This window comes from Salvelinus namaycush, chromosome 15 (genome assembly GCF_016432855.1).
Source record: "Salvelinus namaycush isolate Seneca chromosome 15, SaNama_1.0, whole genome shotgun sequence".
In the NCBI taxonomy this organism is placed as follows: domain Eukaryota; kingdom Metazoa; phylum Chordata; class Actinopteri; order Salmoniformes; family Salmonidae; genus Salvelinus; species Salvelinus namaycush.
Genome location: NC_052321.1, coordinates 11,741,389 through 11,754,650, shown reverse-complemented (window position 1 = coordinate 11,754,650; position 13,262 = coordinate 11,741,389). Strand labels below are relative to the sequence as shown.

Here is a 13,262-nt window from a genome sequence, read left to right as displayed (position 1 = left end):
AATTTATATTCTAATAGGATGGGTTTATCTCATTCTCTGTCGACCACAAGCCAATTCACTTTACTTGCCCTGTGTACTGGGGCTTCCAAGTGGCCTAGAGACCCTGGTTCAATTCCAGGCTGTACCACAACCGGCCGTGATTGGGAGTCCCATAGATTTTTACCTTGTCAGCTCGGGGATTTGATCAAGCAACTTTTTGGTTACTGGCCCAACATTCTAATCACCAGGCTACCTGCCTCCCCAACTATTCAAAATGTCCTTGTCTTCACCAGACGGTCCCGGGGGGCTGGAGGAGTGCTGGCTTCATGGTGAGCAATGTTCCGGAAGGTCAAAAAGCATCGCAGCAGCTCCCAAAGCAGTGAGATCAGTACCAAGAGCAAGGTGGATAATTATACAATACAATACAATGTCCTGGGCTACATTCCAAACCCCCAAAATGTGGATTTTCCCCTTCCATCAGCCCTAGATGACGCCCTTTAGTTGATCTGAAGACTGGATAGATGTTGGGCTCCTGAGTGGCGCAGTGGTCTAAGGCACTGCATCTCAGTGCTAGAGGTGTCACTACAGACCGTGGTTCGATTCCAGGCTGTATCACAACTGGCCTGTGATTGGGAGTCCCATAGGGAGGTGCACAATTGCTTTATGAGTTTGCTGCTGTGGAGTGAGATTAATAAACTAGCTTAGTATTTTTTTAAATATATATTTTTTGATTGAGCCTTTATTTAACTACACAACTTTTCCTAAACAACCGCTGAATTGCAGGGTGCAAAATATTACAAAAAATATTTATAATCATGCAATCACAAGTGAAATATACCAAAACACAGCTTAGCTTGTTGTTAATCCACCTATCGTGTCAGATTTTGAAAATATGCTTTACAGAGAAAGAAATCCAAGCTTTTGTGAGTGTATCAATCAATGCTAGAACAGCTAGCCCCAAATTAGCATGGTCACGAAAGTCAGAAAAGTAATAAAATTAATCGCTTACCTTTGATAATCTTCGGATGTTTGCACTCACGAGACTCCCAGTTACACAATAAATGTTCTTTTTGTTCGATAAATATGACTTTTATAACAAAAAAACGCCATTTGGGTTCCGCGTTATTTTCAGAAAACTACAGCCTCGTTCCGGTCCTGAAAGGCAGAAGAAAATTCCCAAACGTATCAGATTCAAAAATATTACTAAAAATATTTATAATCATGCAATCACAAGTGAAATATAGCAAAACACAGCTTAGCTTGTTGTTAATCCACCTATCCTGTCAGATTTTGAAAATATGCTTTGCAGCGAAAGCAATCAAAGCTTTTGTGAGTGTATCAATCAATGCTACAACAGCTAGCCCCAAATTAGCATGGTCACGAAAGTCAGAAAAGCAATCAAATGAATCGCTTACCTTTGATAATCTTCGGATGTTTGCACTCACGAGACTCCCAGTTACACAACAAATGTTATTTTTGTTCGATAAATATTACTTTTATAACAAAAAAAACGCCATTCGGGTTGCGCGTTATGTTCAGAAAACCAAAGCCTCGTTCCATTCGACGAAAATTCTAAAAAGTAACCGTAATGTTCGTAGAAACATGTCAAATGTTTTTTATAATCCATCCTCAGGTTGTTTTTAACAAACATAATCGATAATATTTCAACCGGACCGTAACCTATTCAATAAAAGAGAGAAAGAAAATGGAGAGCTACCCCTCTCGCGCGCAGGAACTAATCAGAGGACACCTGACTACTTTTGAAAAATCTCGCTCATTTTTCAAAATAAAAGCCTGAAACTATGTCTAAAGCCTGGTCACAGCATGAGGAAGCCATTGGAAAAGGAATCTGGTTGATACCCCTTTAAATGGAAGAAAGACGGGCCAGGAAACACAGATAAAAAATACTTCCGGGTTAGATTTCCTCAGGTTTTCGCCTGCAGAATCAGTTGTGTTATACTCACAGACAATATTTTGACAGTTTTGGAAACTTTGGAGTGTTTTCTATCCTAATCTGTAAATTATATGCATATTCTACGATCTGGACCTGAGAAATAGTCCATTTACCTTGGGAACGTTATTTAAAAAAAATAATAATAATCTGACCCCTAGCGTTAAGAGGTTTTAACTGATATAAGACACTTGTATGTACCTAAATGTTTAATATCAATAATTTTTATGATTATTTATTTGAATAGCGCGCCCTCTAATTTCACCGGAAGTTGTCGACAGGTGTCCTGCTGGCGGGACGCCTAGCCCTAAGATTATTAAGGGTAGAGAAAGCTTGTTGGACACTAAGAAAGCTTTGTTGTAGAGCATTTAACACAAAATCCGGGGAGGGGCCAGCTGAGTATAAGACTGTATTATCTGCATATAAATGGATGAGAGAGCTTCCTACTGCCTGAGCTATGTTGTTGATGTAAATTGAGAAGAGCGTGGGGCCTAGGATCGAGCCTTGGGGTACTCCCATGGTGGCAGGCAGTGGCTGAGACAGCAGATTTTCTGACTTTATACACTGCACTCTTTGAGAGAGGTAGTTAGCAAACCAGCCCAAAGTCCCCTCAGAGATACCAATACTCCTTAGCCGGCCCACAAGAATGGAATGGTCTACCGTATCAAAAGATTTGGCCAAGTCAATAAAAATAGCAGCACAATATTGCTTAGAATCAAGGGCAATGGTGACATCATTGAGGACCTTTAAGGTTGTGTGACACATTCATAACCTGAATGGAAACCATATTGCATACCCGGGAGAATACTATAGACATCAAGAAAGCCAGTCAGTTGATTATTGACAAGTTTTTCCAAGACTTTTGATAAACAGGGCAAAATAGAAATAGCCCTATAACAGTTAGCATCAGCTTGATCTTCCCCTTTAAATAAAAGACGAACCGTGGCTGCCTTCCAAGCAATGGGAACCTCTCCAGAAAGGAGAGACAGTCTTGGCGATGATAGGGCCAGCAACCTTAAAGAAGAAAGGTTCTAAAACATCTGACCCAGATGTTTTTTAGGGTCAAGTTTAAGGAGCTCATTTAGCACCTCGGACTCGGTGACTGCCTGCAGGGAGAAACTTTGTAGCGGGGCAGGGGAAAAGAGGGAGAAGCATCGGGGATTGTCGCATTAGAAGGGGTGGAAGATGAGGAAATGTTGGATGGGCAAGGAGGCATGGCTGAGTGAAATAGGACTCCTGACTTAATGAAGTGGTGATTAAAGAGCTTAGCCACATGCTTCTTGTCAGTAACAACCACATCATCAACATTAAGGGACATGGGCAGCTGTGAGGAGGGTTTATTCTCCAGGTCTTTAACCGTTTTCCAGGACTTCTTGGGGTTAGACCCACAGAGAGAGAACTGCTCCTTAAAGTAACTAACTTTGGCCTTCCAGATAGCCTGAGTGCACTTCTTTCTCATTTGCCTGAACGAGAGCCAGTCAGCCTGAGTATGCGTGTGCCGAGCCTTTCGCCAAATGCAATTCTTGATGTGGAGTAACTCTGCAAGTTAAGGGTCGAACCAGGGGCTGAACCTGTTTTTAATCCTAATTTTCTTTATGGGGCATGTTTGTTAACAATACCACTGAAAATATAAAAAATAAGGTCCAAGCGTCTTCGACAGAGGGGGGGAGATCAAGCTGATTCTATACCAATTTACAGAGGCCAGTTCATGAAGGAAGGCTTGCTCATTAAAGTTTTTTAGCAAGCGTTTACTGTATGACAAATCAGGACAGGTCGTTTCACTGAGCAGCCATTACGAACACAGGCTGTAAAACAGAGATCACAAAGGTCATTACAGAAAATACCAAACTGATACCTATCAGGATAATTTGTGAGAATAACATTGAGAAGAGTAGCCTTTTCTGGGCTTTGGGATTGGTAATAACCCATACCTTGTGGGATTGGTAATAATCTGAGAAAGATTTAGGGAGTCCCATTGCTTTAGGACTTGGTCAGGTGGTTTAAGCATGTCCCAGTTTAGGTCACCAAGCAGGACAAATTCAGACTTAGTGTAAGGGGCCAGGAGAGAGCTTAGTGCAGGTAGGGTACAGGCTGGTGCTGATGGAGGACGATAGCACCCAGCAACAGTCAACGAAGAGCTATTTGAAAGTTTAATCCTTAAAACCAGCAAATCAAATTGCTTGGGGACAGACTTAGTGGAGACAACCAAGCACTGAAGGTGATCCTTGGTAAGGATTGCCACTCCCCCACCTTTGGAAGATCTGTCTTGCCGAAAAAGGTTATAACCAGAAAGGTTTTTTATTTTTTTATTTAACCTTTATTCAACCAGGTAAGCTAGTTGAGAACAAGTTCTCATTTGCAACTGCGACCTGGCCAAGATAAAGCAAAGCAGTGCGACACAAACAACAACACAGAGTTACACATGGAATAAACAAGCGTACAGTCAATAACACAATAGAAAAAAAGAAAGTCTATATACAGTGTGTGCAAATGGCGTGAGGAGGTAGGCAATAAATAGGCCATAGTAGCGAAGTAATTACAATTTAGCAGATTAACACTGGAGTGATAAATGAGCAGATGACGATGTGCAATTAGAGATACTGGTGTGCAAAAGAGCAGAAAAGTAAATAAAAGCAATATGGGGATGAGGTAGGTAGATTGGGTGGGCTATTTAAAGATGGACTATGTACAGCTGCAGCGATCGGTTACCTGTTCAGATAGCTGATGTTTAAAGTTAGTGAGGGAAATATAAGTCTCCAGCTTCAGCGATTTTTGCAATTCGTTCCAGTCACTGGCAGCAGAGAACTGGAAGGAAAGGCGACCAAAGGAGGTGTTAGCTTTGGGGATGACCAGTGAGATTTACCTGCTGGAGCGTGTGCTACGGGTGGGTGTTGTTATCGTGACCAGTGAGCTAAGGCGGAGCTTTACGTAGCATAGACTTATAGATGACCTGGAGCCAGTGGGTCTGGAGCCAGTGGGTTTGGTAACAAAACGGATGGCACTGTGATAGACCGCATCCAGTTTACTGAGTAGAGTATTGGAAGCTATTTTGTAGATGACCTCGCCGAAGTCGAGGATCGGTAGGATAGTCATGTTTACTAGGGTAAGTTTGGCGGCGTAAGTAAAAGAGGCTTTGTTGCGAAATAGAAAGCCAATTCTAGATTTGATTTTGGAGATGTTTAATATGAGTCTGGAAGGAGAGTTTACAGTCTAGCCAGACACCTAGGTATTTGTAGTTGTCCACATATTCTAGGTCAGAACCGTCCAGAGTAGTGATGCTAACCAGAAAGGTTAACATCAGTATGCAAATCACTCTTCCTTAACCACGTGTCTCAGTAATGACCAACACATCTGTATTGAAGCTGTGAACCCACACTTTTAATTGATCCATTTTAGGTAATAAACTTCTAGTGTTAACGTGCAGAAAACCCAGGCTTTTACGAGATCAGAAATCAGTTAAGCAGATATCAGAGCACAAATCAGAATTGGGACAAGCAACAGTAGATGGGCCAGGGTGTACATGCACATTTCCAGATATCATCAACAGTTATACAATCAAGGCACGGCAGAGGACAGGGAGAGCTCTGCAGTGCTGATTTATGACATCTGAATGTGCGTCAGGTAACATGAATACAAAGCCAGCGAGAGGTGGTTAGAATAGGATGGGAGACCAAAAGTCTGCGTAACCAATAGAGAGTCAGGGGTCAGAGTCCCGAGTGTGGGAACAAACATAGCCTGTCCCACGGTTGGGTAAAGAAAGTTTGTAGTCAACAAAGTATGCAGGAGTCATGAGGAAAATAGCAAAATGCACAAGAAAAAAATTAAATATATAACGACTCTGAACTTACAATGGCTAGCCCCGAATCACTCACCCCAACAGGATCCACATGCAGTGCAGTGGAGACCAATGAATTCATGTATAATAACTATAACCACTCAGTTTGATTATGGTGATGGATTATGGTGATGGAGATTAATAATGTTATAGGGATGTGAGGCAGAGGCAGCCTCTGTGTCCTCCTTGACAAGTCCCTATACATGAACATTGTGTGTTCCTTCCAAAGCAAGATAGAAAGCTGCCGTTTGTGCCTAAAGATGAGATGGTACTGGGAGTGTCGAAGTATGGAGTCAAAGTGGCCTCCATGGATCAGTGTGTGATTGAGTCCATGTCATAAATGCTCTAGCGCGCCGCAACATTTTCTACTGAAAGGTTGACTTTTCTAGTTGGACCATATTGTTGCAACGTTTCCTATGTTGGACGCTTCTGCAGCACCACCCTCTCTACCTGATTGTCTGTCTGTGTTACGATGATGTTTGTAATGTGTATTATTGTTGTGGATCCTGTACAGGACGTTCTGCAGAGCCACCCTCTCTACCTGATTGTCTGTCTGTGTTACGATGATGTTTGTAATGTGTATTATTGTTGTGGATCCTGTACAGGACGTTCTGCAGAGCCACCCTCTCTACCTGATTGTCTGTCTGTGTTACGATGATGTTTGTAATGTGTATTATTGTTGTGGATCCTGTACAGGACGTTCTGTAGAGCCACCCTCTCTACCTGATTGTCTGTCTGTGTTACGATGATGTTTGTAATGTGTATTATTGTTGTGGATCCTGTACAGGACGTTCTGCAGAGCCACTCTCTCTACCTGATTGTGAGGATGCTGTGTTATGATGACGGCCTGGGGTCTGGGAAGAACCTGCTGGCTCTCAAGACCACCGACACCAAGCAGCAGGAGTGTAGCATCTGGGTGTACCAGTGGAGCAGTGCGGTGAGTGTCTGTGTAAGTGCACGTGCGTGTGTGCATGTATGTAACAGACGGACCATCCAGCATACAGTCTGTACTACGACCAGTGGAGTAGTTGAGATTAAATGCGCGAAAACACAGTTTACGCACCTTTTTAATTTTGCACAAGCGTTTACCTACCTTTGCAACTGAAGGCAATGCTGTGCAAGATAATTGTTTATCATGTGTGCAACAGTCTTCCTGTGTCTCTTCTTATCCATTCGTATAGCAGGAGACTGAAGACGCGGGCCTCAATGGTCCAGACAGACAAGTTGTTTTCATAATGGCCCGACTGTCAGCATCAGTCACAGTGGATAATCTCATCTGCCAAATGACTGAAAGTTATTTTATTAAGTTTCCCATTAAGCCAATGACTGAAATGTCATTCACTAAAATGCTGAATGACTGAAATGTTAATGATAGAAATTTGAGTGACTGAAAGGCTAAATGACAGTTTTTCATAAGAAGTCGATTTCCCTTCTCCTTTTCCCTGTCTCTGTGCAGGAACAAGGCCAGGCCATCTGCATGGTGTTGTCCGCCTCGACCGACTGTGTGCTGACATCAGAGAAGTCCTGAAGAGCAGTTGGTGCACTACATGTAAGGGACGTTGTGGAGACAGGCAACACCATGAACCAGTCGGGAGCCTGGAAACCATAGTTTAGAGCAGGGTCACACCAGTGGCGTAGCGCAGTTACGGGGGCACTCCGCAAGATCCGAGCAAGGCTCCCGCTCAACCCCAGCCATGGGGCAGAGAGAAAAATGTGCAGTTGTATAGCTAATCTCATGCTATTTAACACATTTTGCCATGAGGTTGAGAGAAAATGTTGCTGTTTTAGAGCTCAAGGATTCTTGAAAGACGGGACAATCTCAACTTTTTTAAACAACATTTTAAATATATATTTTGATAGACCAAAGTATCAGCTATCACACCATGTAAAGGAACAACCTATTTTATTTTGTTTAAATAACATGTTTTCATAAAATGCAACTAACTGGATTTATGTCTACTCTGTCAGACACCATACATGGCATTTCACTTTTACAATTATTATCCAACAAGTGTTTAAAGGCCTTGATTGTTTAATTCTAACATTTGATTATTCAAATATGTAATACAAATCTCCAAACTTCTTTTTGTTTTGTTTTATATCACTATATAATGCTCCAGGGCTAATTTAGTTAGCATTTTGGCATGTTTTTCTACATTTAGGACATTAACATTTATGAAGAAAACATTATCCCTTAGGTCTAGCACAGCAATTACTTCAATTGTTTAAGCATATGGTGCAGAACAGTGATTAAAATATTTGTGTCAGAATATTGACAACAAAAAATATATCATAAGGGCGTTAGCCATCAGTGACGGAGTTAACTTCTTCTTAATAGTTTTCACTTTGGGAAAAAATCGTGCCCAAATTAAACGGCCTCGTACTCTGTTCTAGATCATACAATATGCATATTATTATTACTATTGGATAGAAAACACTCTGAAGTTTCTAAAACTGTTTGAATTATATCTGTGAGTAAAACAGAACTCATTTGGCAGCAAACTTCCAAATAGGAAGTGAAAATTCTGAAAATGGGGCTCTGTGTCAGGGCTTGCCTATTCAACTGGCTTATATTTATGGATCTGTATGCACTTCATACGCCTTCCACTAGATGTCAACAGGCAGTAAAAGGTTGAATGGGGTGTCTAGCTTGATGTGAGGCCGAATGAGAGCTTTTGGAGTGACAGGTCCGCTCTTTTGTCAGTTTTCAACTGCGCACAGGGGAACTTCACATTGTCTTCTGAAATGCGTTACGTATACACAACGCAATGCTCCGGCTCTGATTTTATTGGATACATATGAGAAAAACATCATAAAGTAGGATTTTCAACCGAGTTTGACCAGTTTATTCGACGTTTATTGGGAATTTTGGAATTTTTCGTTCCAGGCGCAAAGATTTCTTGGACATGTGCCCTCCACATGGCTAGCCAAAGTTGCTAATTCGACAGAAGAAATGGACATTCTAAAACAAAACAACGATTTATTCTGGAACTAGGACTCCTTGCACAACATTCTGATGGAAGATCATCAAAAGTAAGAGAATATTTATGATGTTATTTCTTATTTTTGTGGTATATGTTGGCTCCAACAAGGCGGAGAATATGTGAGCGCTGTCTCACAATATTGCATGCTGTATGTGTACTAAAGTTATTTTTTAAAATCTAACACAGCGGTTGCATTAAGAACCAGTGTATCTTTCATTTGCTGCACAACATGTATTTTTTAGTAAAGTTTATGATGAGTTTTTTGGTTAGATTACGTGACTGTCCAAAATATCTCCGGACAATTTGGTGCATTATTTACTGAAGACTTATCTCTTCAGTAGATCATATGATTGAGTGTAGTCTGGCCCAGGAGTGTGAAGGTGAACGGAAAGGCTCTGGAGCAACGAACCGCCCTTGCTGTCTCTGCCTGGCCGGTTCCCCTCTCTCCACTGGGATTCTCTGCCTCTAACCCTATTACAGGGGCTGAGTCACTGGCTTACTGGTGCTCTTTCATGCCGTCCCTAGGAGGGGTGCGTCACTTGAGTGGGTTGAGTTACTGACGTGATCTTCCTGTCTGGGTTGGCGCCCCCCCTTGGTTTGTGCTGTGGTGGAGATCTTTGTTGGCTATACTCGGCCTTGTCTCAGGATGGTAAGTTGGTGGTTGAAGATATCCCTCTAGTGGTCTGGGGGCTGTGCTTTGGCAAAGTGGGTGGGGTTATATCCTTCCTGTTTGGCCCTGTCTGGGGGTATCATCGGATGGGGCCACAGTGTCTCCTGACCCCTCCTGTCTCAGCCTCCAGTATTTATGCTGCAGTAGTTTATGTGTCAGGGGGCTAGGGTCAGTTGGTTATATCTGGAGTACTTCTCCTGTCTTATCCGGTGTCCTGTGTGAATTTAAGTATGCTCTCTCTAATTCTCTCCTTCTCTCTTTCTTTCTCTCTCTCGGAGGACCTGAGCCCTAGGACCATGCGTCAGGACTACCGGGCATGATGACTCCTTGCTGTCCCCAGTCCACCTGGCCTTGCTGCTGTTCCAGTTTCAACTGTTCTGCCTGCGGCTATGGAACCCTGACCTGTCCACCGGACGTGCTACCTGTCCCAGACCTGCTGTTTTCAACTCTCTAGAGACCGCAGGAGCGGTAGAGATACTCTTAATGATCGGCTATGAAAAGCCAACTGACATTTACTCCTGATTATTATTTGACCATGCTGGTCATTTATGAACATTTGAACATCTTGGCCATGTTCTGTTATAATCTCCACCCGGCACAGCCAGAAGAGGACTGGCCACCCCTCATAGCCTGGTTCCTCTCTAGGTTTCTTCCTAGGTTTTGGCCTTTCTAGGGAGTTTTTCCTAGCCGCCGTGCTTCTACACCTGCATTGCTTGCTGTTTGGGGTTTTAGGCTGGGTTTCTGTACAGCACTTCGAGATATTAGCTGATGTACGAAGGGCTATATAAAATAAACTTGATTTGATTATGGCTACGTATTCACAATGTAAAACCAGGATTTGTAGCTCTAAATATGCACATTTTAGAACAAAACATAAATGTATTGTATAACATGATGTTATAAGACTGTCATCTGATGAAGTTGTCCAAAGGTTAGTGATTAATTTTATCTCTATTTGTGGGTTTTGTGAAAGCTATCTTTACGGTGAATAAATGGCGTTGTGTGTTTGGCTATTGTGGTGAGCTAATATAAATATATATTGTGTTTTCGCTGTAAAACATTTTTAAAAAATCGGAAATGATGGCTGGATTCACAAGATGTTTATCTTTCATTTGCTGTATTGGACTTGTGATTTCATGAAATTATATTATATGATATCCCTGTTGCGTTAGGCTAGGCTATGCTAGTCAGCTTTTTTGATGAGGAGGATCCCGGATCCAGGAGAGAGAAGCGGTAGAGGTTTTAACAAGCCACTGACGGACTTCACAACTGATACTCAAAACAGACATATTTTTGCCTCTAAAAATAAAAGTTAAATACAAAACATTTGTAAAATCTGGAAAATGATTTGAAAATCCCCAATAAAAACAACATTCCTGTCATATCTTTCAGCACTCTGACATTAGACAAAAATCAGATGAAGTTGATGGTTTACGGAGTTCACAAAATGTTTATTTTTGTACTTCATTCAAGTGGTATACACAGTAGCAATTTAGTTTTTCCTCAGTTGCTTTATAACTCCAAAACCTAATTAAATGTAACATATTTGAACCAAAATTAATATCCTATCGTAATCTATCAGGCAGATGGAGCTGACAGTTCATGGTTGTGACCATGGTGATTTCAATATTGTTTGTTTAAATCTATCAAAAGTTAACTTTACAGACCATTAATGGTCTTGTTGCACTACATGTAACGAGGACATGAAGAAGGGGTCCTTATGGTATAGATGACCCTGCTTAGGATTTTAGACAAATCTGACTGAGTTGACCAAATCTCCGGACACATCTTTTAGAGAAATATTCTTTAAAGCCACATAGGGCTAGTGCAAGAAACTACATAAGATAATTTTTCATTAAATATTATTTTTTTTGAGTTTGAAATTGGGATCCTTTGCTACAGACCAGGGCATTTTCAGGCATAGAGCCGACATGGAAATGAATAATATTGAAAGTATTTCGAAAATTCCTAAAACAAATATCTTCCTTATAAACCTCCCCTAAATGTGAACGTTAAGCTCAAATAACAAAAAGTTTCCCTGCTGGACAAGGATTGTCCCGACTTTCAAGAATCCCTAAGCTAATTTCCTGCTATTTTGCCACGAGGCTGAGAGAAAATATTGCAGTTTTACAGCTAATTTCTTGTAATTCTTAATGTTTTTGAAATGGCATGTGACATGCTATCTGGGGGCCCAAGGCCCCCTTTGCAGGGGTTGCGTACTACGCCAGTGGGTCACATGACTTACCCAGCATGCTCTGCAAAACCTCACATACACCATCCACCTGTCAGTTGACCATCATGAGTAACTTAATCTTATTTCATGTAAATACATTCCACAGTACAGGGACCTCAGTGCATGTCTCCGTCATGGCTGGACTTGGAAAGGATGTGGCTGTTTGATATCTAGGTCTTCGATGACATTAATACAGTATCCAGAAACTCCATTGACCTCCTTTACAAAAGGGGGAAAGTGGTAACCATGGTACACCAGTCACTATATCCACCATGGATGGAAGAACATACAAGACCATCATAAATATGCTGTAGACCCTCTTTCTTCCCTATCCCCCTCCCTATACACACCAAAGGGGTGGTAGCAGGACATGTGTTTGTGCCTCTCGTCCCTCTCTCCATACCTCTCCTATACTCCCTTACTCCTTGGTCCAGATGGGGTTGGATCAGTTAATACTGAATAATTAATGAAAATGTGTTTTATTTGATTCCTTTTTGTCCTTTAAAACAGGTCAGTTTGTGGCTAGACTGCCCGGTATTTCAGTATTCCCGTCATTCTCAGACTGACTTATGGGATGCATGCTTCCTTCCCAACTCTGGGTCCTCAAAGTTTATGAAGCATCCAGCCAGGCTCTGTGTTTGTTTGTGTGTGTAGGAATGACCATGAGGTACCAAATGACCCTGGTGTTATGCCGTGTTCGCCTGTGGTATACACATACCAGCCACAACATTACAGAGCTAGGTTACTCTTTATAGACTTAGGCCGGGATTCAATCTGATCGCGGGTTATAAGCATTGTGGCTTTAAAGACTATTTCCGATTAAGCCAACATATGCAGCGTTAACCGTAAAGGCAATGTTCGGCGCACACGGGAACATTGCCTTTAAAAACAGCGATGCCTCTAATCCGTGACGTGATTAAGGCGTGAGGCCAGGATTCAGAGTTCACTGTGTATGTAAACCTTTAGTGCAGTCGTATGGCTCCAGAACATATATGATAATAGCAGAAAGTTGAGAACCATGGACATAATAGCACACATGATTGGGCTATATTGGGTTTGACCATTCTCCACCAGAGGGAGCTCTTCATTCAGTGTACTGCCCACAAAGTTACCAACCTAGTAGTCTAGCGCTCTGGTTTTTCTCAAATCACCTACTACACATTTACACCCTGAAAACATGCTTTTAGAAGCGACAACACTATCATAAATACAAAATAAGTATTTGACTTGAATAGAGGGGAAAAACAGGAATTATTTTATTATTCCAGTTTGTTTTCCATTTATTTTGCAGAATAGGTTAGAGTCAATGCACTGATCCACAGTCAATGAGCGTGAATGGAATAGATTCTCTACTAGTCTACATACACACGGAACACCAGCTAGAACACAATATGGCAACCGCACTTTACCACAATGCATTAAGAGCAGGGCTGAGGTAAATTTGAATTGAATTTAACTTAAATAACAAATAAATGTTTAGAAAAACTGCTTCTATTGTCAATGACTTCTCAATAAAATGAGGAATAAAAGCTATTTAAAACATTTTATATTTTCTTATTTTAAATTAAAATCACTTCCTGAATTGACTGCCTTCAATTGAAATTGACCCC

The 13,262-nt window shown here is 41.5% G+C and overlaps 1 protein-coding gene across 1 annotated transcript; it reads left to right on the top strand.

Moving 5' to 3' along the window:
* Positions 1-315: 315 nt before the first annotated feature.
* LOC120059836 (integrin beta-1-binding protein 1-like) lies at positions 316-7,293 on the top strand. The gene is made up of 4 exons (XM_039008886.1): positions 316-381; positions 5,995-6,084; positions 6,553-6,702; positions 7,222-7,293. The coding sequence occupies exons 1-4, from the start codon at positions 316-318 to the stop codon at positions 7,291-7,293; spliced, it is 378 nt and encodes a 125-aa protein (XP_038864814.1).
* The last annotated feature ends 5,969 nt before the right edge of the window (positions 7,294-13,262 follow it).

What these genes read in the sequence shown, in the direction of transcription:
- LOC120059836 (XM_039008886.1), top strand. Translation starts at nt 316, where the DNA reads ATGTTCCGGAAGGTCAAAAAGCATCGCAGCAGCTCCCAAAGCAGTGAG. An exon ending in TGGCCTCCATGGATCAGTGT is followed by an intron (nt 6,085 to 6,552) that starts GTGATTGAGTCC and finishes GATCCTGTACAG; the next exon opens with GACGTTCTGCAGAGCCACTC. An exon ending in TGTACCAGTGGAGCAGTGCG is followed by an intron (nt 6,703 to 7,221) that starts GTGAGTGTCTGT and finishes GTCTCTGTGCAG; the next exon opens with GAACAAGGCCAGGCCATCTG.